This window comes from Cibotium barometz, chromosome 45 (genome assembly GCF_041138505.1).
Source record: "Cibotium barometz isolate CiBa-2024 chromosome 45, ASM4113850v1, whole genome shotgun sequence".
Classification (NCBI taxonomy): Eukaryota; Viridiplantae; Streptophyta; class Polypodiopsida; order Cyatheales; family Cibotiaceae; genus Cibotium; species Cibotium barometz.
The window spans coordinates 38863670-38885115 of NC_141090.1; the positions used below are offsets into that span (position 1 = coordinate 38863670).

General features: G+C 43.3%; 1 protein-coding gene across 2 annotated transcripts in view; it reads right to left on the reverse strand.

Moving 5' to 3' along the window:
- Positions 1-16510: 16510 nt before the first annotated feature.
- LCB1 (long-chain base1) overlaps positions 16511-21446 on the reverse strand; it is a 35045-nt gene continuing 30109 nt past the window's right edge. The window contains exons 15-20 of one of the 2 annotated variants that reach the window (XM_086783301.1): positions 18326-18506; positions 18084-18224; positions 17883-17978; positions 17587-17728; positions 17219-17346; positions 16511-16973 (exon numbers count right to left, since the gene is read on the reverse strand). In XM_086783301.1, coding sequence (XP_086639427.1) covers positions 16773-16973; positions 17219-17346; positions 17587-17728; positions 17883-17978; positions 18084-18224; positions 18326-18506 — 889 coding nt within the window. In that variant the 3' untranslated portion in view covers positions 16511-16772. The remainder of the gene's footprint in view (positions 16974-17218; positions 17347-17586; positions 17729-17882; positions 17979-18083; positions 18225-18325; positions 18507-21446) is intronic. The other variant, XM_086783302.1, reaches the window with a different exon arrangement.

Genomic DNA, 21446 nt, shown 5'->3' on the forward strand with positions numbered 1-21446 from the left:
AAGATATCTATATAAGCCTTGCAAGTTGACGTATTGCCAATGAGTGGCTACTTCAACAAAAAGCAGTAGCTTAATAAGAGTCTATTTGACTCAATTCTTGTACTTCATATATATTTTCTTCATCATTAGAGCACTTAAATATACATAAAAGCATAAAAAACACATGGGAAGAAGCATACAAGAACGGGTTCTACTCAACAACATTTGACAAGAATCTTGCTACACATGGGAAGAAGCATACAAGAACGGGTTGTACTCAACAACATTTGACAAGAATCCTGCTACACAAAGGGACATCACCGAAGGCCAATTTCTCCAAATGATGAATGTCACTTCAATAAATCAAATTAAGAACTTAGAATCACCATCTCCTTCTGATATTTTGTCTACGTTCCTCTGGATTCTTCCTCCTCTTCTCGCCGTTATTAACATCTCTTAGTTTCCCAACTAACACATATTAATTGTAACATTGCACATGATTGCCAAAAATAAAGTGAGCAAAAAAAAAGCTCACACAAATATAAAAATGCAATCCCTCGCAAAAAAACCCCACGCACCCACCCGTTAGGAATTCTCAAAAATCCACTAACCTTTTTATTTACTAACTAGCCCTTCTCATTTCTTTCAGAGGAATAACGACCATTGAGCATCACTCAACATCGACAGCCATCAACAAATCTTATCAATTCTCCCCACACAAAGGTCCTCATCGCGATTACGAGGATGCGATCGACATTAGGAAGGGGAGAATGTTAACCCATTCCTAGGGTTAACAAGAGCTACTATCATTATCTTATATCAAGGAGTCAGGGTAGATACACCAAAAGGTCATACATTCAAGATATGAAGCAATGACGTCCAAATCTACAACTTGGGCAGGCGCCCGTAATGGTTTGATGGAATACTTATGGTGATTCTCGCTTCATTATCTTATATCAAGGAGTCAGGGTAGGTACTATCATTATCTTATATCAAGGAGTCAGGGTAGATACACCAAAAGGTCATACATTCAAGATATGAAGCAATGACGTCCAAATCTACAACTTGGACAGGCGCCCGTAATGGTTTGATGGAATACTTATGGTGATTCTCGCTTCAAGAACATGTGGTAGTAAGTTAGGATGAAGTCCCAAGTGATATACTTCATGGATATATTATGAGAGTAGTCATTGTAATAGCATTAGGCCTCTTATGGGCTAGTCACGGTTTAAGTGAGTGTGAACACTTATGGCCATGTATATAAGTGAATTTCTCTTATACTACAAGAGACTCTCCCATTGTGCAATAGAGTCTTGCTCTTTATAATCCTCTTGCTAATCTCTCTTCCCTGCTGATACATGCTAGTGAGTGTGTGAGAGTGATGTGAGGTGAGAGGAGGGAAGAGTACACGTAGTGCAACGCGGCGGTGTGACAATGCTCGCAGGAGGTGTGATGGAATTGCTTCTCAAGGAGTTGTAGAGCTTGGAGACCTTAAGGGTTACGAGCTCGGGCATTGGAAAGATCCTCACAACAATTGTGGTTCACCAGGAATCTCCTGTTGGATGTGTTTCAAGGGGGGCTAAGGTGAGCCATAACCTAACCTCTCTTGAAACACATCCAACAAGAGATTACCTGGTAAACCACAACTATCGTGAGAGGATCTTTCCAATGGCCGAGCTCATAACCCTTGAGATCTCCAATATCTACAACTCCTTGAGAAGCAATTCCACCGCACCTCCCGTGAGCGTTGTTACACCACTGCATTGCACTACGTGTACTCGTCCCTCCTCTCACCTCACATCACTCACACACACTCACTAGCATGCATTAGGAGAGAGAGATTAGCAAGAGGATTAGCAAGAACAAGACTCTATTGCACAATAGGAGAGTCTCTTGTATTATGAGAGAAATTCACTTATATACATGGCCAGAAGTGTTCACACTCACTTAAACTGTGGCCGTCGAGCACTTTAGGCTCATAAGAGGCCTAATGCTATTACAATGACTCTTCTCATAATATATCCATAAAGTACATCACTTTGGACTTCATCCTAACTTGCTACCACACACTCTTGAAGCGGGAATCGCCATCATAAGTATTCCGACAAACCATCACGGGCGCCCGTCCAAGTTGTAGATTTGGATGCCATTGCTTCATATCTTGAATGTATGACCTTTTGGTCTATCTACCTTGACTCCTTTGATATAAGATAATGGTAGTAGCTCTTGTTAACCACCCTAGGAATGGGTTAACGATGATTTCGACAATAAATTGTATATCAAGCCATATCTCTTCATGGGAATAGATGCGGGTGTCCTGCTTGAGGTGTTGACTAGCCTTGAAGTCACCATTGGGGTTATCCCTACTTCAGTGCTGGTCTAAACCATTTAGCAGATTCTCTATATCAACTCATCCATGCTCATGATCTTGACTAGGACTCTAGTTTGTGTTGGTTGGGCACCTTTGGTCAGTAAGTCTTTGGATGATGCATCCCCTATCTCTAGGTTTGGGTGGGGGCGACTTCTACATCCTTGTCTTTTAGATTATCCACTAGGTCTATTGCCTTGCTAGTAGTACTCATTGAAAATATAGTACCTAGGCTGGTAGAGATGGTCGTGAAGCCTCTCTCTTAAGATCAATCATTAATCAATCAATGAGAAACATATCATTGAGTCATTCACAAGTGCTACATTTTATATGGAGATACTTGGTTCTAGAAATGTAATCATGCATTGTTTTCCCCTCTTATTTAAGGTTATATTTATGTGAAATGGGGATCTATCTGGCTCCACTGGGTGAGAATCCCATGATAAAAGTGAGTCTCAAGACCTCATAGTAGGCTGGCCTTTCAAAGTGGTTTTAGAGATCTAAACCATTGGCCTGTTGTGCCTTCAAGGCAAAGTATGAATGAACAGATCTTGGTGGGGCTTTCCATAACCTCACAAATTTGATTAAACTTTTCTAGATTGGGATCTCCATCTCCATCAAATTTGGTCATCATCCTTGAGATATGGTTCAAATGTAACCAAACTTCAAATAAAAATCAAACATAATTTAACCAAGGCTCCAAAACCGTATGTTTTTCAGAGTGTGACCTCCTAATAGACGTCGATGGTTATCCCAATAGCTTGGAATGGACAGATAAACGGAGCTAAGCCTAGTCACTGATAGCAGTGTCAAATATGTTCAAGTCAAGAGCTAACCTTAGCCTTTCCAAAACATTTATCATTGGTCTTGCCTTAGATCCACAAATTGCAACTTCCCTATATGGGTGCGCTAGTTCATCCATTGTGTCCCTACTCTATTCTCCCACCAGAATGCTCCTTTACCAAAGAGGTGAAGAGAGAGCTCTCTATGCATAGATGGAGAAAAAAAGAGGTTGTCCTGTCACAATGGTTCTCTCTCACAAAAGGCGAGGAATGAAGGGGAAGCTAATGCAAAAAGATAACTTATAATCAAATCTATCTAGGATACATCCTTCAAGTAAAAGTAAGGTTTAATGACATACAAGCAGTAAGAAGAGAGAATATAAGAGCTCATAAGTAAACCATTGCAAGGGAATGATTGTCCAATGCTTATTGTAAAAAATAACACATATACAAATGTTTAGTTTTCACACTAAGCTAGCCAAACTTAAAATGGTCCGACCTCTATTACTAGTCTAGACTGTCCCTATTTGACATTGAGCACAGGGTAAGACCGTAAACAAGAAGAGGCAAGAGGAGAGCTCATAATAAGTAAACTATTGCAAGAGGAATGGTTGTCCATTGCTTATTATAAAAAATGACCTATATATAAATGTTTAGTTTTCACACTAGGCCGGTCAAACTTAAAAATGGTTTGACCTCTATTACTAGTCTTAAGAAACTATATACATGGAGTCCATAGACTTTCCCTATTTGATATTAAGCATAGGGTAAGATGCTTTATATGTTGTAGCGTCATCTTACAAAGGATAAGTGTTCATTTGCACGAATAAAGATGGCAAAGCAACCAAACCTCAAGAAAAAGAAGAAGAGATAAAGATAGATAAAGGAGAAACCCAGGTAAAACAAGTAATAAAAGGAGGTTTCTAACCCTATATGGAATTCTATTATGGTTTGATACCACCCATAATAGTACAAATAGAATAATAGTTTGATATAGACCATAAGTCTATTAGGGCTTCTCATAATGCTATTAGGGTTTGAAGTTTATAAGGCATGAGCAGACTAGTAAGAGTAGCAAAAGTGGGTGCAATAAGAATCATGTGTGCATATGCAAGATGCGAGAACATGTATGTGTGTGAACATTAAATCACGTTGTCGCATGTTTACCAATTTGATTCTTTTCAACCATTACTATATGGAAGTCTCTAGGTGATTCATTAATTTTAGTATATGCAATTATGTGAAATCTTTTACGCACACCTCTTAATACAAGTTGATGATATTCTCCCAAAGTTTGAAATCATAACAAGGATGAGAAAGAGTTTCATAGAAGAGTATTGCACAACATACCACACCATTCCATTTCTAGAACAATTTAAGGAAGAGTGCAAGCATCACAAGGAGCACTTGAAAATCGAAGAGACATGGCTTTTACTGATTCATTGGCATGATAATACATCAAGCAATAATGGTTGGAGTTTAAAGAAGATCCTTGTAACTTACGTATGGCTTAGAAATGGATGGAGTTAACCCATTTAGTTGAGGTCTATATCGTGGTCAGGATGGCCGATCGTGGTTATGAATTACAATATCCCTCCATGGATTTCCCTCAACAAGGGGCATGTAATACTTACACTCCTTGTACCATATGAAGCACAAAGCGGAGAACATGGGTGTACACCTTGAGCCTTTGATTGATGAGCTCAAGAAATTATGGCGAGGCATCAACGTGCATAATGTTTCTGATCTAGTTTCACAATGTAATGTGATGGTCAAGGATATTTTAATGTGGACTATGCATAATTTTCCCTAATACATGGAGTACTCAGGTATGCTTTTATTTTCATTCTCATGATAAACTGGTTCTTATGTGCATAGGAAAGTCTTTAGTTCTTTTCTTAAATTCCATTTATGTAGGACACAACCATGGTTTATAATCCAAGTCCATTTCTAGACCAACACTTGTATCCAAACAAGCAAAGATACAAAAAAAGTAATGTATGATGAACATCATAGGTTTCTTTCTCCCAATCGCCTCGATCATGCTCCATTAGAGGTTTCTCTGGTTATGTGATGAAAGGTGGAGATTGGGAGGAGATGTAGAGAGTGGCTCTCCCATCAAGCCACCGAAAGAGAGGTGGAGAGATGAAGATTGGGATGACAGGTGGAGAGTGACTCCCATCATGCCACCCATTGGTATGAAGAGACACTCAATCTTTCATCGACATCAATATTACACCAAGTTAAAAATTAATTGTCTTCTAGATCTGATGAAAATCTCAAGAATGAAGCATTAATGATTTGGGATCGTTTAATTGGTAAGAAATGACATAGAAAGTATACGTGTTGACCTAAAGGATATCGAGCACATGGAAAGAGCATGCCCAAGTGTAGTTGACGATAAAGTGGTTTTACCAAAGATGCCATGGAGATTGACAAGGCAAGACAAAAATAATGCAAGGGTCAATGATATGTGAGACAAGGCACCTCTTTAGGCTTACTATTTTGGTGATCATTATCTTTATTTTTACACATTAATAGAAAACTCACTATATGCATTGATTTTTATAAATTCTTAGTTAAATGCAAAAAGAGTATAAATGTTGACCTGAAGGATATTAAGCACATGGCTAAGTGTGGTCAATGATAAGGTGGTTTTACAAAGGTACCATGAGATTGACAAAGCAAGAGGAAAAGAATGTCAAGGCTCAATAGTATGTGAAACAAAGCACCTCTTTGAGCTTAGTATTTTGGAGACCATTATCTTTATTTTTACACCTTATTTTTACACATTACCACTATATGCATTGGTTTTTATAGATTCTTGTAGCTAAATGCAAAAAGAGTCACATCATCTATACAAATGACACAGTTAAACTATACTATTTTTAGAACAGTGAATTCCCTTTTATTGTGCTTATCTCTTCAAGATAACCTATGCAAGGCCCAAATATAGGAAGTGTGATGTCCCCTACTATATCTTGAGCTAACATCATACCTTCTCATAAAGGCAACAATGACCTACCATGGTGGCACCGTCAACCTTTGCATTCTCACCCATATACATTGGTTATGTAGTATCAAAAGCATTTTTGAAGGCAACAAAACAAAAGAACAACTCTACGAGGCTTTCCTTCATTGACTTTTGAATGTGTGGCAAGATTATCTGGTCTTATCCTAACACGAACACTGCCAAGTAAGCTATGATAACTAGGAGTAGTGATCATATGAGGACTGTCTCCAAATGTGAGGTATCTTGCTTTCCCAAGTGCTCTCTTCTCGCCCATTTAAACATTTACCTTTTGTAAACCTAGTAGTAAGGTCCTGCAAATTTTAAGTTGATTTTTCTCTCCCATTTAATCCAATGATCTTGTAAATGGTGGGGAAAGCCTTCCACCTTGGTGATTCCTCTTGTGATCTGTTGAACAAATAGTCTTCAGCCAAACAAATAGAAGCACATGCATCGTGTGGATTATGGAGCTTGTTCAGGACTAGTAAATGTGGGCATAGTCAAGCACACTAGCCTAGTGTTAGCGTGTCACCCATGCCTATAAATGGATGCACAGTCAACCACCCTAGCCTAGTGTATCACCCATGCCTATAAATGGATCTATCCCATTCGCATGACTTTACTATGCACCAACCAAAAAAGAGCATGTTCATGTTATATTATGTTTTCTCTTACACATCCAATGTGTGAAGCATCACATTCATCCATCCATAATAGCTCATTGTCTAACCAAGCTACTCATTTAGATCACCCAGAAAGGGTCTAACCACTCTGGTCGGTAAATGTTTTGAAAGTTAGATGCATAGTGTTGAATGGAACATCCAATCACATTAACTCCCTTCCTTTTGTTTGTAAGCCTCATACATTGATAAGTTTATGATATCCACTTAATTTCTCCACCATACAAGGTACCCATCTTGCCGCAGTTGTCATCTAAGTCGCTAAATGGTGTATGCTTTCACATCAACCTAGTTTCACTTTTAGAAAAAATTGTGAGAGGGTACTAAAATTTAGATGCCACTAAGGTAGATTCAAACCCAATACTTCCTCGTAGGGTACTAAAATTTAGATGCCACTAGGGTAGATTCAAACCCATTACCTCCTCGTAGAGAGGCACGGATGCCACCACTAAGCTATAGCCCCCAAGAGGCTTTGCACCAATAGTCTAGGTCGTCACTTTATGCCAATAGCCAAGGCAATATCTCCACTTGCATCTTCCTCCAGTGGTCCAATACTAACCTCCATTGAGCTCTTGTCACCACCCAAACCAAGGTTTGAGAACAGAGAACATGCCAATAGCCAATGCAATATCTCCACTTGCATCTTCCTCCGATGGTCCAATACCAACCTCCACCGATCTCTTGTCCAAGGTTTGAGAACATTAGAGAACATGAATAGAAGTGGCCTTGTTATGTGTGCCTACAAGTTAATGACTTCCAAGCACGAGAAACCAAGTTGCATTACTCTTTGATTCAAGGAGGAGAATGCTATCATGATTAGATAGCAAGCCATCACAAATAAGCACTTGGTGCGGTTGTTACTGTCTGGTTGCTCCTTTCAAAGGCATCAAGCATTGAATGACTAAGTGTGCTGCCTCCTTCATCACTTGCTAAGTAACAGATATGCAATCTTCTACCGAATTGAACAAAAGAATGAGAGGAGGTATTAAGAGAGAATTGGATGCAAACAGGAGCAAGAGAGGGCAAATACACCACCCTAAGTAAGATTCTACCATAGACTCCTCTTACAAATCCCATTTCACCAAAAGGAGCAAAAGCACAAGAGTTCACCTCATACAAATAAAACTTATCAAACTCAAAGCTCAAAATCAACAATGAAGAGATTAGGGCCATTGCATCAACCTAAGGAAATTACAAAAGGATTAAACCAACGACATAGACTTGAAGCATCTCATTGCATTCATACATATGAACTTACAATTGGGGGTATAGGACCTTATCCCTTGGTTTAAACTCCACACCATGTGACTCAAGCCCATTTGACCTTCCAAACATCGCTTACTTCATCCAATCCACCCTACTTAGTTTGAAACTCTTGATGGTAAAACGCCTAATTCACCCTACTTGATGTGAGACTCTATTTGGTACACCACTTACTCACCAAAAGTATTGAAAAAGCAGAAAGGCAACTTTACAAGATGATTATTTCACGAGTTGTAGAGTTGGCCAACTAGCCAAACCATTGCTTGACCGTCCTTTGCTACTATGGGCACCAATTTGGTTTAATAGAGTGCTGATTCTTAAGAACCTTTCTCTTGGTGGAGATAGCCTACCTTCATCCTTGATCAACCATGGCCTTGCATTCTAACTTCTACAACTCATGGGCCATTCATTATTCATGGTAGTGGCAAGGACTAATTTAGAAAAAATTGGAAAGCTCAATCTTTTTTCTTTTCTTCCAACTCCACTTTCTAACTTGAGCTACAAAACCCGAGGGCCACTTCAATTGCCATTTTGATTAGTGTAGAAACAAACATATTCGACATAAAATTATGAGTATTTGACCATGGGGTCATAGGCCCAAAAAGGTTAGCCAACAATTGATCACAATATCTACCTGGCCGGGCAAGTTGGCACTGACGAAGCCCTTCTTCAAACCATACAGCATATCCACATCGCATGTTAAAGTCCCCTATAGACAGGAAACTTTTACCGTGTCCCGACCAATCCAGAACTCCTTGTTATTAGTAAATTAAAAAATATTATACCACCATGTTATTAATACTTTGGCTATCTTATAACTATTTAGCATATGCACATCATTTGCATTGTGAGTAGTGCAAGATGCCCCAAAATCAAGAGCAAGGTGTCCTTCGTGAAGGAACATGCCAGGTGAACAGCATGGTCTTCACCGATGAGAGGGTGAAGCAGAAAACCAAGATATCTTGGAAAACCGTGTAATGATTCTCCAACTCCTGGCGGGCCGATGCAAGTTCCCCGTCACCATCATTCTCTTGCATGCGTCTTACACTAATAGGCACCATGCAACAACTATTCTAGTATCTTATAACTATGTTCACATTTGCACTACTAGTCAATTGTTATTGCCATGGAAGAATTGTCATTTATGCCATCATGGCACTTAAGAGAGTATATGCTCTAAACGCTGAGACACTAACTCGAATGTTCTATTTGAATACTTTGGAAGAACTTGAAGCCCCAACTAGATGCTTTGCAACCTTACAAGAGATCAAATCCAACAAATCTGAGACCCTCCACAATAGACCTAAAATGGGACAAATAAGCTACTAGAGAAATGACACGTAATGCACATACATGTCTTCAAACCGATGCCCTATGTGGGTACGGCAATTCCTACTTGGAAATCCGACGGGTATACATAGTTTTTAATGAGTCCATCATGGCAGGCAAGTCCCACAACACATGAACTCCTCACAAGGGAATACTTGGTCACTATCATGCTCATCACTAGTCCCCCGGGGAAATGCCTTAAGATGGGTAGCAAAACCACTTTCAGAAATGGAAGTCATGACACTAATGACAAAAGTGTCTCTCTGTCCGAGTCTATGAGCAACACTCAAACCGTATTAGACCCTGGCTCGAAAAACAAAAAACACGTGTTGTAAATGTGCATGTATGTGTATGAACGAAGCAAACATGGCAATAGCTTCTGCAAAGGCAAAGCCGGGAGTAACATAACCAAATAATTGTTTGGCTAATGAGAAATTTCACGCCACACAGGTTGTCGAAGGACTAGATACATTTCCAGCACCTGCTAGATGTTGTCAAAGGACTAGTTACATTTCCACTACTTGCTACTGCCCCGCTAAGGCCATGGCAAACGCTCCTGCTCTAATTAATTTTGCACTTGTCGAGTGTATTTTGCAAAGTTGCCAACTTTTGACACTGGGTCAACTCAAAGCTAAGTTTTTCTACATCCGATCAGGGCAGAATTGCCATACGAGAAGTATAGTCCCACTCTTGCTGCTGCACTGAAATCTTCAATCTCTCCCTGAAATATGTGATTAGGTAATTACGATGGCTCGTATACATGTTCAAGCATATCTCTCTCCAGGCGGCGGGGGACTATTCGCCTATTGATTGAAGGCCTAATAGGGAGAGAAGAAATCCATTCGATTTCTCACTAAAGGCCTAGTGAGAAGAAACCCATTCTAGCAAGAACCTCAAAGAAACCCATTCGATTTCTCACCCATTCTAGATTGCATAACTTTGAGGTTCCTGCTAGAAATCGAATGGGTTTCTTCTCTCCCTATTAGGCCTTCAATCTGTTAGCACTTTCATCCCCAGTGTCTGCTCTTTTATGGTGCCCATTTGGTCCCCTTTTGTATGGCCCTTGCTTGTGGACTGACCACCCCTTTTTACATTTTTTCTGAGATTTTTCCCAGCCATTCTGGCATTTTTCCAATCGGCCATGTCCACAGCTCCAGTCGGCCTGTTTATGTGCTCCAGTCGGCCAGCACTCCCCTACTATAAATAGTGGGTGCTGGCCTCTCATTTCTCATTCAGTCTTGTACATATTTTGCTCCCTCACTTATGAGACTAACAGTGTCTCTTGCTTGGGACTGTTTTGGTTCAGTATATTCAGCATAGTTTGCTCCATATCTCTCTCTCTTGCACTCTCTGTTCAACACATTCTAGTGCCACTCTGCTTCCACTCTGTGCACTCTTTCATGGTATCATCGCTCCCGGTTTAGCAACCTTTCTGCTGCCCCAGATTCAGCCCTGTTTTCAGCACCTTCTCCTCTGCATTTTCTTCCAGATCCATAGCTTTTGCTGCTGCGTTTTCTGGACAGCACTCTGCTGGTCGTTTTTTCTTCAGATTGGCTTCACCAATTCAGCCGTCTGGCTCTTGTTGATCAGCGTTTCATTGCCCACTTGGAGATTGGACTGCAGGCGGCCTGTTTTCTACAGGACAGCACTTGTTCACTGCTGTGTTTTCCTCTCCAGTGGCCCTTTCCCTTTGCAAAGGGGGCTTGTGGTGTTGCAGGCTTTGGTGGCACTCTTGGTACCTGTGGAGGACACCTTTTCTTCAAAGTTTGTGCATTTCTTGGGATTGAGCCCAAGCTTTTGTGATGGCTGCTCCCACTTCTAATCATATGTTTGCTGAGTCTGCCAAGTTGGATGGTTCCAACTACACCCTATGGAAGGTTAAGGTGAAATCGTTGCATGGCGTGGATCTCTGGGATTGGCTTGTTACACCGGCCAATGCCACCCCTCCCACCCTTGCTTCCGGTGGTGTGACTCAGGCACGCACAGATTGATATTTGGCAGTTGAATGATCGACGTGTTTTCTCCTTCCTTATGTTGAACTGTCAGGATGCTGTTCTCTCTCATGTGCGTACAGCAGATGTTGCACATGAAGTTTGGAAGGCTTTTGCAGATCTCTATGAGATTAAGTCTCTGGGTCGGATTTATCAGTTTTTGCGTTTCCATCTTTATCTGCTTTCATCTCGAAGATAAAAGATCTCCGGGAGGAGCTTGCTGTTTGTGGCAAAGACATCTCCACAGAGGATATGGCTATTCGGCTGCTCTCCAAACTTCCAGAGAGGTTTGATGCATACTTTCAGTCTTTGGTTTCTTCTCCTCGTCCTGTTCCAGTTACTTGGGAGGAAGTTCTCCCCTCCGTTATGCAGATTGAGTCTCGCTTTGAGGAGCGGACTGGCACCTCCAGTGGCCCTGATGGAGCTTTGGCAGCACGAGATAAAGGGAAGACTCAACAAAAGAAAGGAAAAGGGGGTTCTGACAAGAACTCCAAGGATTCCGATAAGGATAAAGACAATAAATCTTCAAAGAATAAGGACATTGAATGTCATTATTGTGGCAAGAAGGTCACAAGTCACCCCAATGTCACAAGAAGAAGCGTAATGAAGCAGCAAAGAACTCTTCCTCAACGGCGGTGTCTCGACCCAAGAAGGATGATGGAATTCTTCTCTTAGTAGGTACTCGGCGTATACTTGCTCTTGTGACACTTCTTAGTCACGGTCTTGGATTGTTGATGGCGGTGCTACTGCTCATATGACACCCCATCGAGATTGGTTCGAGGACTGCACTGCCAGATCACGCGAGATCACTCTGGGTGATTCTTCTTCTGTGCCAGTGCATGGTCATGGCACTATCCCCATCTTCCGTTCTGACGAGGACAAGAGGTACTTCTCTGACGTTCTGTATATTCCTGATTTGGCTTTTAACCTTTTGTCAGTGAGTGCTCTTACAGCTCAGGGTGCGGAGGTGATCTTTTCTCGTTATGAGATTACCATTCGTGATAAGGGGACTGGTAGCATCTTGGCTCAGGGAGTCCAAGAGAGTGGTCTCTACAAATTGACCGCTTTGCTTTCTTCTGGTGATTCTTCTGCTCTTTGGCATGCTCGGTTTGGCCATTTGAGCTATTAGCTTCTGCAGCGAGCTTCGAAGGATGGGCTGGTTGATGGATTACCGACCATCAAGGCTCTGTCTTCTGCTTGTTCCTCTTGTTTACAGGGGAAGCAACACCGAGACGCCTTTCCGAAGGAGGCGACACACAGATCTTCGACATCACTTGCTCTCATTCATGCAGACTTATGTGGTCCTATGAGTACCGCGTCTTTGAGTAAGGCGTTGTACATGCTCGTGATGGTGGATGATTTTACCAAATATACTTGGGTTTTCTTTCTGAAGACCAAGGATGAGACTTTTCATCACTTCTGTGATTGGAAAGCCGAGGTGGAAAAAGAGACCGGTCACTCGGTCAAGGCTCTCAGGACCGATGGAGGGGGTGAGTTCACATCCCAGGAGTTTCAGCAATATTGCAAGACACATGGCATTCGGAGACAGCTTACTACAGCATATACTCCATCACAAAATGGAGTTGCCGAGAGGAAGAATAGGACCATTATGGAGATGGCTCGTGCTATGCTTGAGCATTCTTCATTACCTCGACGTTTTTGGACTGAGGTGGCTTCCACTGTTGTCTACATTCAGAATAGGTCTCCTACTGCTGCTCTTCCCGACAAAACTCCATATGAGGCTTTCCATGGTGAGAAGCCCTCCGTTGTTCATTTCCGGATATTTGGATGTACGGCGTATGTTCATGTGCCTAAGGAGCATCGCTCCAAGTTGGACTCGAAGTCTCAGCGCATGTCCTTTCTCGGATACAGCACTGTGTCCAAGGCATATCGTCTTTATGATCCTCAGGCCAGTAAAGTTGTTGTGAGCCGTGATGTGGTGTTCGACGAGACTCCTACATCTTCAGAGAAGGGTGGTGAGCTTCTTCTTCCTGCACCTCCTTCTCCTCCTCCTCCTCCTCCTCCTCCTCCTCCTCCTCCTGCTCCCGCTGTTACTGTTACACCTCCAGCTGAGGATACTCAGTCAGATGATGATGACCCTGCTCCTCCTCCGGCGAGTTCGAGCAGATCTGTACCTGGTTGGTATTATCAGACAGTTCATGACTCTAGGTTACGTGAGCTTCCTTCTGCTCCTCCGCCTGGTTCTCTTCGGCGTTCTTCCAGAGTTACAGGGAAACAAATTCATGAGGGCAACATGTTTGTTAATTATGCTCTTATGTCTACAATCATTAATGGTCCTTCTGATCCCACTTCTGTAGACGAGGCTCTTTCACATGAGTCTTGGCGCCATGCTATGCAGACAGAGCTGGATGCTATCGAACGGAATGGCACTTGGATTTTGGTGCCTCAGCCTCTGCAGCGTAAGGTGATTGGTGTGCGTTGGATTTTCAAATCAAAGTTCCGAGCTGATGGCAGCTTGGACAAGCACAAGGCGAGGTTGGTTGCCAAGGGTTATGCTCAGCGCCCTGGTGTCGACTTCGATGAGACCTTCGCTCTGACGGCCCGGATGACTACCATTCGGACCGTTCTTGCACTTGCAGGACATCATAGATGGTCCATCTTCCAGATGGACGTCAAGTCGGCTTTCCTGAATGGAGAGCTTACACAAGAGGTTTATATTGATCAGCCGCCAGGATTTGTTATTCCGGGCAAACAGGATCATGTGTACCGGCTGAAGAAGGCTTTATATGGTCTAAAGCAAGCTCCGCGGGCTTGGTACCAGCGGATTGATGAGTTCTTTCAGAAGCTCGGCCTGCACCATTCTCATGCAGATTCGAACCTTTATATCCTCCTTGAGAGGGGGTTGATTGTTATCATTGTGGTCTATGTTGATGACCTCATCTTTACAGGTTCTTATTCTGTGCGGATCCGTTCTGTTATGGATGCTTTGGAGACAGAGTTTGAGATGACGGATCTTGGCTTCTTGCATTACTTTCTTGGCTTTGAGATTTGGCAGACCTCGAAGGGCATTTTCTTCTCTCAGCAAAAGTACACTCGGGAGATTCTCGACAGATTTCAGATGACTGGGTGCAAACTAGTATCTTCTCCTATGGATATTAGTGAGAAGTTTTCTTCACTTGATGCTTCTCCAGGGACTGATCAGGGACAATATCGGGTTCTCGTCGGTTGTTTGGTATGGTTGACCTACTCCCGATTGGACATAATGCTTCGCAGTCAGTTTATTGAGTTCCTTCTCATCCAAACCCCATCAGCAGCATTGGCGGTGTGCTCTCAGAGTTCTTCGGTACTTGCGTGGCACTCTGGATTTTGGCATCTTTTTGGGCCAAGGACGCACTCTTGTTGGATGGTCTGACTCAGACTGGGCTAGAGATCCAGATACACGGCGTTCGACCACTGGTTGTGTTTTTCACTTGGGTCTGGAGCCATTTCTTGGAGCAGTAAAAAGCAGCCTACTGTGGCGCTTTCCTCTATCGAGATGGAGTACCGTGCAGTTTGTTATGCTGCATGTGAGGCGATATGGTTGCGGAGATTATTGGAGGAGCTCAGCTATCCTCCTACCGGATCTACTCTTCTTTGATCAGAGTTGCATCGCCATCACCAAGAACCCTGTGTTTCATGCTCGTACGAAACACATTGAGATTCAGTATCGCTATGTTCGTGAACGGGTTCTTGCTGGAGATTTGCGTTTGGAGTATTGTCCTTCCGTGGAGAATGCTGCAGATTTGTTCACCAAGCCGGTTACTCAGGCTTCCTTGGCTCCTCATCTTCGGATTCTCGGAGTTTGTTCAGCATCTGGTGCTGAGAGGGGGTGTTAGCACTTTCATCCCCAGTTTCTGCTCTTTTATGGTGCCCATTTGGTCCCCTTTTGTATGGCCCTTGCTTGTGGGCTGGCCACCCCTTTCTACTATTTTTCTCGGATTTTTCCCAGCCATTTTGGCATTTTTCCAATCGGCCATGTGCACAGCTCCAGTCGGCCTGTTTATGTGCTCCAGTCGGCCAGCACTCCCCCACTATAAATAGTGGGTGCTGGCCTCTCATTTCTCATTCAGTCTTGTACATATTTTGCTCCCTCACTTATGAGACTAACAGTGTCTCTTGCTTGGGACTGTTTTGGTTCAGTATATTCAGCAAAGTTTGCTCCATATCTCTCTCTCTTGCACTCTCTGTTCAGCACATTCTAGTGCCACTCTGCTTCCGGTATGTGCACTCTTTCACAATCACCAAGCGAATAGTATGCCGCCGCCCGGAGAGTGATCCTTGAACATGTATACAAGCCATCGTAATTACCTAATCGCATGTTCAGGGAGTTATTGAAGATTTCGGTGCAGCTGCAGGAGCGGGACTATACTTCTCATATTGCAATTCTGCCCCAATCGGATGCGGACAAACTTAGCTTTGAGCTGACCCCCAGTGTCAACAGCCATACACATGAAGTGTATTTCCCAATCGAGGTTCACAATGATGCCCACTACCATACACAACCACCAAGAGGAAGAACAAGCTAGAAGCTATGCACCCAGACTTCTGACCTGCTCTAGCGACTTCAGAGGTATAAATACTTTTGGAGTCTGATCCACCAAATGGCAACATGCGGTGCCTCTTTTTCGGCACTGGATTCCAGCACTTGAAAGTGTTTAAGATAGGTTGTGATGATGATATCTTACCTCCTTTTACCCCCTAGCTTTCACCTGTTCAAGGAACAACTATACGAAGTTCCAATTGATTATATGTTTCCCAATAATTCAATATACAAGAGGGCAATCTTGCTCCAACAAGACTCCGTCTCAAAAACAGAAACAAAAAGGGACACAGACACTATCATACAAAGCAGGGGCTAGCATCAGTTGTGATACAAACACAAGATGATGGACCAGAAGTTTACTGACCTGACAACAAGTCCTTTCACAAAAATGAGTCAAATAGTTAACAAACTTCTTCACATAGAAACTTCTATTGTTTTGTACCTCTTATATTGTGGCAGGTAGAGGTGAACACAGCCCTCCATGCTGCCACCTGAAACATGCTTCTAACAAGACATGAGACTCCATCTCAAGAAGTTTGAAAAAAGAAGGGGCACGAAGAAAGCAGGGGCTAACATCAGTCATGATATATAAACATGATGATGAAACAGAAGTTCACTGACTTGACAACAAGCCCTTTTACAAAAATGAATCAAATACTTAACCACCTTACATACAAAATTCCATTTTTCTGTATCTCTTATATTATGACAAATAGAGGTGAACAAAGCCCTCCAGGCTGCCACCTTAAACATTGCAGATTAAAGTGCCACTGAATACTATGCTCAAAATTCAAAAACTCATTGCCTTGTGCACTTGGCTTGTGAGATCACTTCACAAACTCATAGTGACCGTTGCAGTCGGACTCAAGAACTGACGCCGCTACTTTCCCCAATGATGCTGCAGCCGACAAGAGATCGGCTTCTGTATGACCAACAGAAACAGCTAACCTTAAAGCTGCGGGCAGCTTACACTTATCCAAAACTGAACGTTTTGTTACTGATACCAACACGGATTCCTTGCTTAGCATCTGCACAGATACCAGTTTTTTTGAGATAACAGTAAGTATCGGTGATTCTTTGTTGGATGCATTCTGTTTTTCACATCTGGATGCGTATAGCATGCATGTGATCTCATCACTAAACATGTGGCACACATGCAAAGTCATCACAGCATGCATGTGATCTTGTTGCTACACAGACCACGTGCATGTGATCTCATCATGGCATGCATGTGATGTCGCCACTAACAAGCAAGGAAAGCTAAAAAACTTACTTGATCAGAAATCTTCTGTAATACTGCGTAATCCTCCTTAAAGGAGCCATACGTCTGTTTCAATTGCAGGAAAATGATTGGTGACATTGGATGGCTGTTAGTCACAAGCCCAGGTATATCTGATAAAGCTGCAAATTACCAGAATCCCATCAGATTTATCTAGCAAAATGGTTATAGTGGGCCAAATTCTTGCATTCTCGTGTATTAAATTCATTCCTATGCCATAAAAGCTGCCCGCTCCCACATACAAAATAAGTCTGTACTATTCTTCAAACTTCACCCGCCCATTCACATGCACGAAAGAAGCCTCGGCAAGCAGAGCCTTCCCTTGATGATGAGTTGGATGGGTGGTGCAACTTAAGTTTTACCTTTCCGGAAAACCATAACATTCTGCTGCAGTCTTGAAGGAAGCTTGGGGTTTTCCTCCAAAATATGTAAAGCAGCTATGGAAGCAGACGCCACGTATGGGGGCAAAGAGGCCGAAAAACAATAACCTGCACCACTCAGACGCTGCAGAAAGGTAGTCAAAAACTATACATTAACCTTCTGCCTTAGACAAACTGGCTATGCACACCAATCAGGTGCCCAAGAAAATTTCAAGCGTTCTTTTTTTTCCCTTTTTGTGCTATCTAGAAAAATCTTCATGTCTACTTCGTATCTCGACCTGGTGGTCCACAACTTTCGCACTACCCGTGCAAAAGCCGCCAACTGATGCCAAGGCGTGTCCCATAGCAGCAGTTATGATGTCTACTTTCTCTACCTGGAGTGCATAATTGAAAAGTTGAGAAATTGAGAAAAATTCACTTTGTTCAAAGGTCATACTACAAGCCATTTTTAAAAAAACAACAGCAGTTAATTCACTTACTGGAACTTTAAAGTGTTCTGTGAGACCTCGACCTGTGTCTCCAACCACCCCAATCGAGTTGCTTTCGTCCACAAAAAGCCGGAACCGATACTTCTCCTTCAGACGGACGAGTTCAAGCAATGGAGCCATTTGGCCCGAATTCTGTCTCAATAATCAAAGATTAGACTGGATAAAATGAAGAAATCAAATTCTTGGGGAGACCAATTCGTAATAAAAAGTTTACGGGAAAATTATTTGCTTGCCTGATATATCGCTTCCACGACAATGAAACGTCTGTTTAAAGCCTTTCGTTTACGTTGATCTTCCTTGTGATTTTCTTCTAGTAGAGACTCCAATGAAGACATGTTATTGTGTTTGAATAGTTTCACCGTACTTCGGGACAAGTACAAACCATTTTGAATCCCCCAATTTACACCTTCATCCCTAACATATATTTCAGAAAATCATAATATGTGAGCACGATCACATTGATTGATTGTCTTATCAACCATTTATTATGGAATCTAAGGCCAATGAGACCAGAAATAATACATGGTGACAAGCTGTACCATGAAAGAAGAAGCATAAGTGAAACAAGCACTTGAGGAGAGACGGCTAATCCGATACCTGGGTGTAGACCTGGACCAAATCTCTGTACCTCAAACATGCGAATCAAACAAGCATTAGGAAGGATGAATGTAGGTGGACCTGGCAGCTCACCACCCAACCATAAATCCAAGTCCAGTCCCCTCTGAGCCTGAGGCTAACCAACACCATGCCCTGTCCCCGTCCATAGCCCGTGTCCCATACCACAAGGGTTCACCAATCCAAGTGTTAGACTGGACAGAGCATAGGCTTGCTCTAGGTCCCAGTGTCCTACAAAATCTTCTCGTGGAAAACTAAAAATAAGCTAAGAATCATATTTATAAACCCACAAGTGGTGTCCGTAACTTATGGGCACTTCATACTAGTTATAATTGTGAAGTCACTTTAGACCACTTTTAATAACGAGTCCCTCAGGAACATTCAGGGTTTAGGGGGGCCTCGGTGCTTTCAGAGGCATGGTGTCCTTAGAGGAGAGCTTCACACAACAGCGGATGGGGGACCCATTGATATCCTCTTCCTCCAGGAGCACCATCTTTCAGAGGGGCGTACCCAATATTGCGGGAAGATACTACCGGGCAGGAGTCACACTTTCTGGTCCGCCTCTTTTGGCCCCTCCGGGACGTAGGGGGGACTGTATTTTAGTCTGTGAGCAACTATTTCCAGCAGTAGTAGGCTCAGGCATCATTGTCACTGGTCGCGCTCAGTGGGTAACCATCAGGATTGGGGAGGAATGTGTGGGCTTTTTAAATGTATATGAGCCGCCAAACGCCACAGCAGGCAGAGCCACCTTCTGGAGTACAGTTTGTCAGTCCCTTCCACGGGCCGACTTTTGGTGTACAGGTGGGGACTTTTAACATGAAAGAGCTAGCTAAGGATAGACTCGAAGGATGGCTACAGTTTATGGCATAGAGTACTCTGCTTGGGAGGAGCTGATCCTGGCTCTTAGGGGGACAACACCCTTGGCATTTACCAAAGTTTGGACGAAGCCCCGGGAATCTGTGCTTTTCGAGGTCTAACAGGAGGAGCACCGGCCCCAACCTATTCAAACTTGATAGGTTCTATGTGGATGAGTAGGCTTGCGGTCATGGGGGCATGATTGGTATTCTAGCCGGTACTACTTTCTCCGTTCACGCACCGGTTATTCTGTCTCTAGAGGATCCCTAGAGGCAGGACAGACATTTGAGCATTCAGATCCCCGACAACCTTATTCAGGACTCTCAGATATGCAGCAAGACAGAGCAACTTTGGGAGGCGTTGGATTTTCTCTCAAGATCAGCCGCAGGCACCTTGGCCGCAAGCCTAGGTAAGATAAGCAGTTTATTGCAGGAGGCAGCACAGAGCAGATTGGTTGGATTCCGTGCGCAGGAGAGGGGCATTGGCCAAGGCCTTGCTTCTCTTCAGCGACTTCAGGAGAGCTTCCCAAATGGCCCGTGGATTGAGGGTCACTTGGCTGCCGCTCAGATCCATGGAGGAGCAGAGGGTGGAGTACGGATACCAAGCCACAGATTCCTTTTGGATGTAGGCGGGAGGATAGAGTTACTGGACATTTCTTTAAGATTGCAGGCCCCCCCCACGTGGAGAGATGGTATCTGCAGGTTGCAAGGCCAGGATGGATCTATCGTTTTGGAACCCCCTCATGTGAGAGCCATAGCCACAGACTTCTTCAGATCCCTTCTCACGAGTGCCCCCATATCCTCACAGGTGATAGATGCGTGAGAGTGGGTCTAGCGGCATACGAGAGGTGGTTTCCCCCTGCTCTCTAGACTTTCATACTCACTCCCTTCACAGTTGAGGAGCTCGCACAGGCCTTGATGGGCAAATGCCCAAGAGCGGATGGGCTTCCAGTCTCCTTGTTTCTTTGTCACTGGGATCTCATGGAAGGCGGCTTCAGAGCAGCCTTCAACGAGATTATGACTACGGGTGCCATGCCAAAGAGGCTATCAAAGGGTTTGATCCACTTGATTCCCAAAGATGGCGGTGACAAATTGGAGATTCGGCAGTAGAGACCCATCACCCTCCTCGGGATTGCGTACAAGATTTTGGCCAAGGCCATCAGCCAGAGACTAGAGCCTTTCCTCCCCGACTTGATTCATGATACTCAGACAAGTTTTGTTTAGAATCGTAGCATTCTCGACAACATCTTCACTTTCTGGAGGCGACTGCTTCGGCCAGGATGCATGAGCAAGATCTCTGCAGAGGCCCACTCTTTAGATAGAGATGTTGCACAACAGAAAGTCTGGGAGTGCATGCCCAGCCTTACTATAGATGATATGTGCGCCTCTTTGGATGCCCCCTTTTTGAAGGATGAGCAGAGACATGCTTTGCACACCCTCTCAAAAGGCAAATGCCCAGGGAATGATGGTCTCTCTCCATCCTTCTTCTTGATGATATTACTACTGCTCTGCAGGAGCAGAAGTGGTGTATTGGTATGATGCCCCCTTTTCTCACGGAGGCTCTTATCCACCTTGTCTTGAAAGGTGGGGACAAGACCAATATTAGACAGTGGAGGCCCATAACTCTGCTTGGGTCTGCTTACAAAATCTTAGCGAAGGCAGTGAGTACGAGGCTTCAACCTATTGTAAAAAATACTCCAAGGAAGGAGTATTTTTTATAGCATCTTTTCGTTCTGGGAAGCTGTGGGGTAGGCTAAATCTAGCCAACAACCCCTTGCCATTATCTTGCTAGACTTTGAAAAAGCTTATGGGGACTTCTTGGAAGGCACGATGGCATGGATGGGGTACTCCCTGGAGTGAAAGAGAGGGGTCTCTTGCATGTATA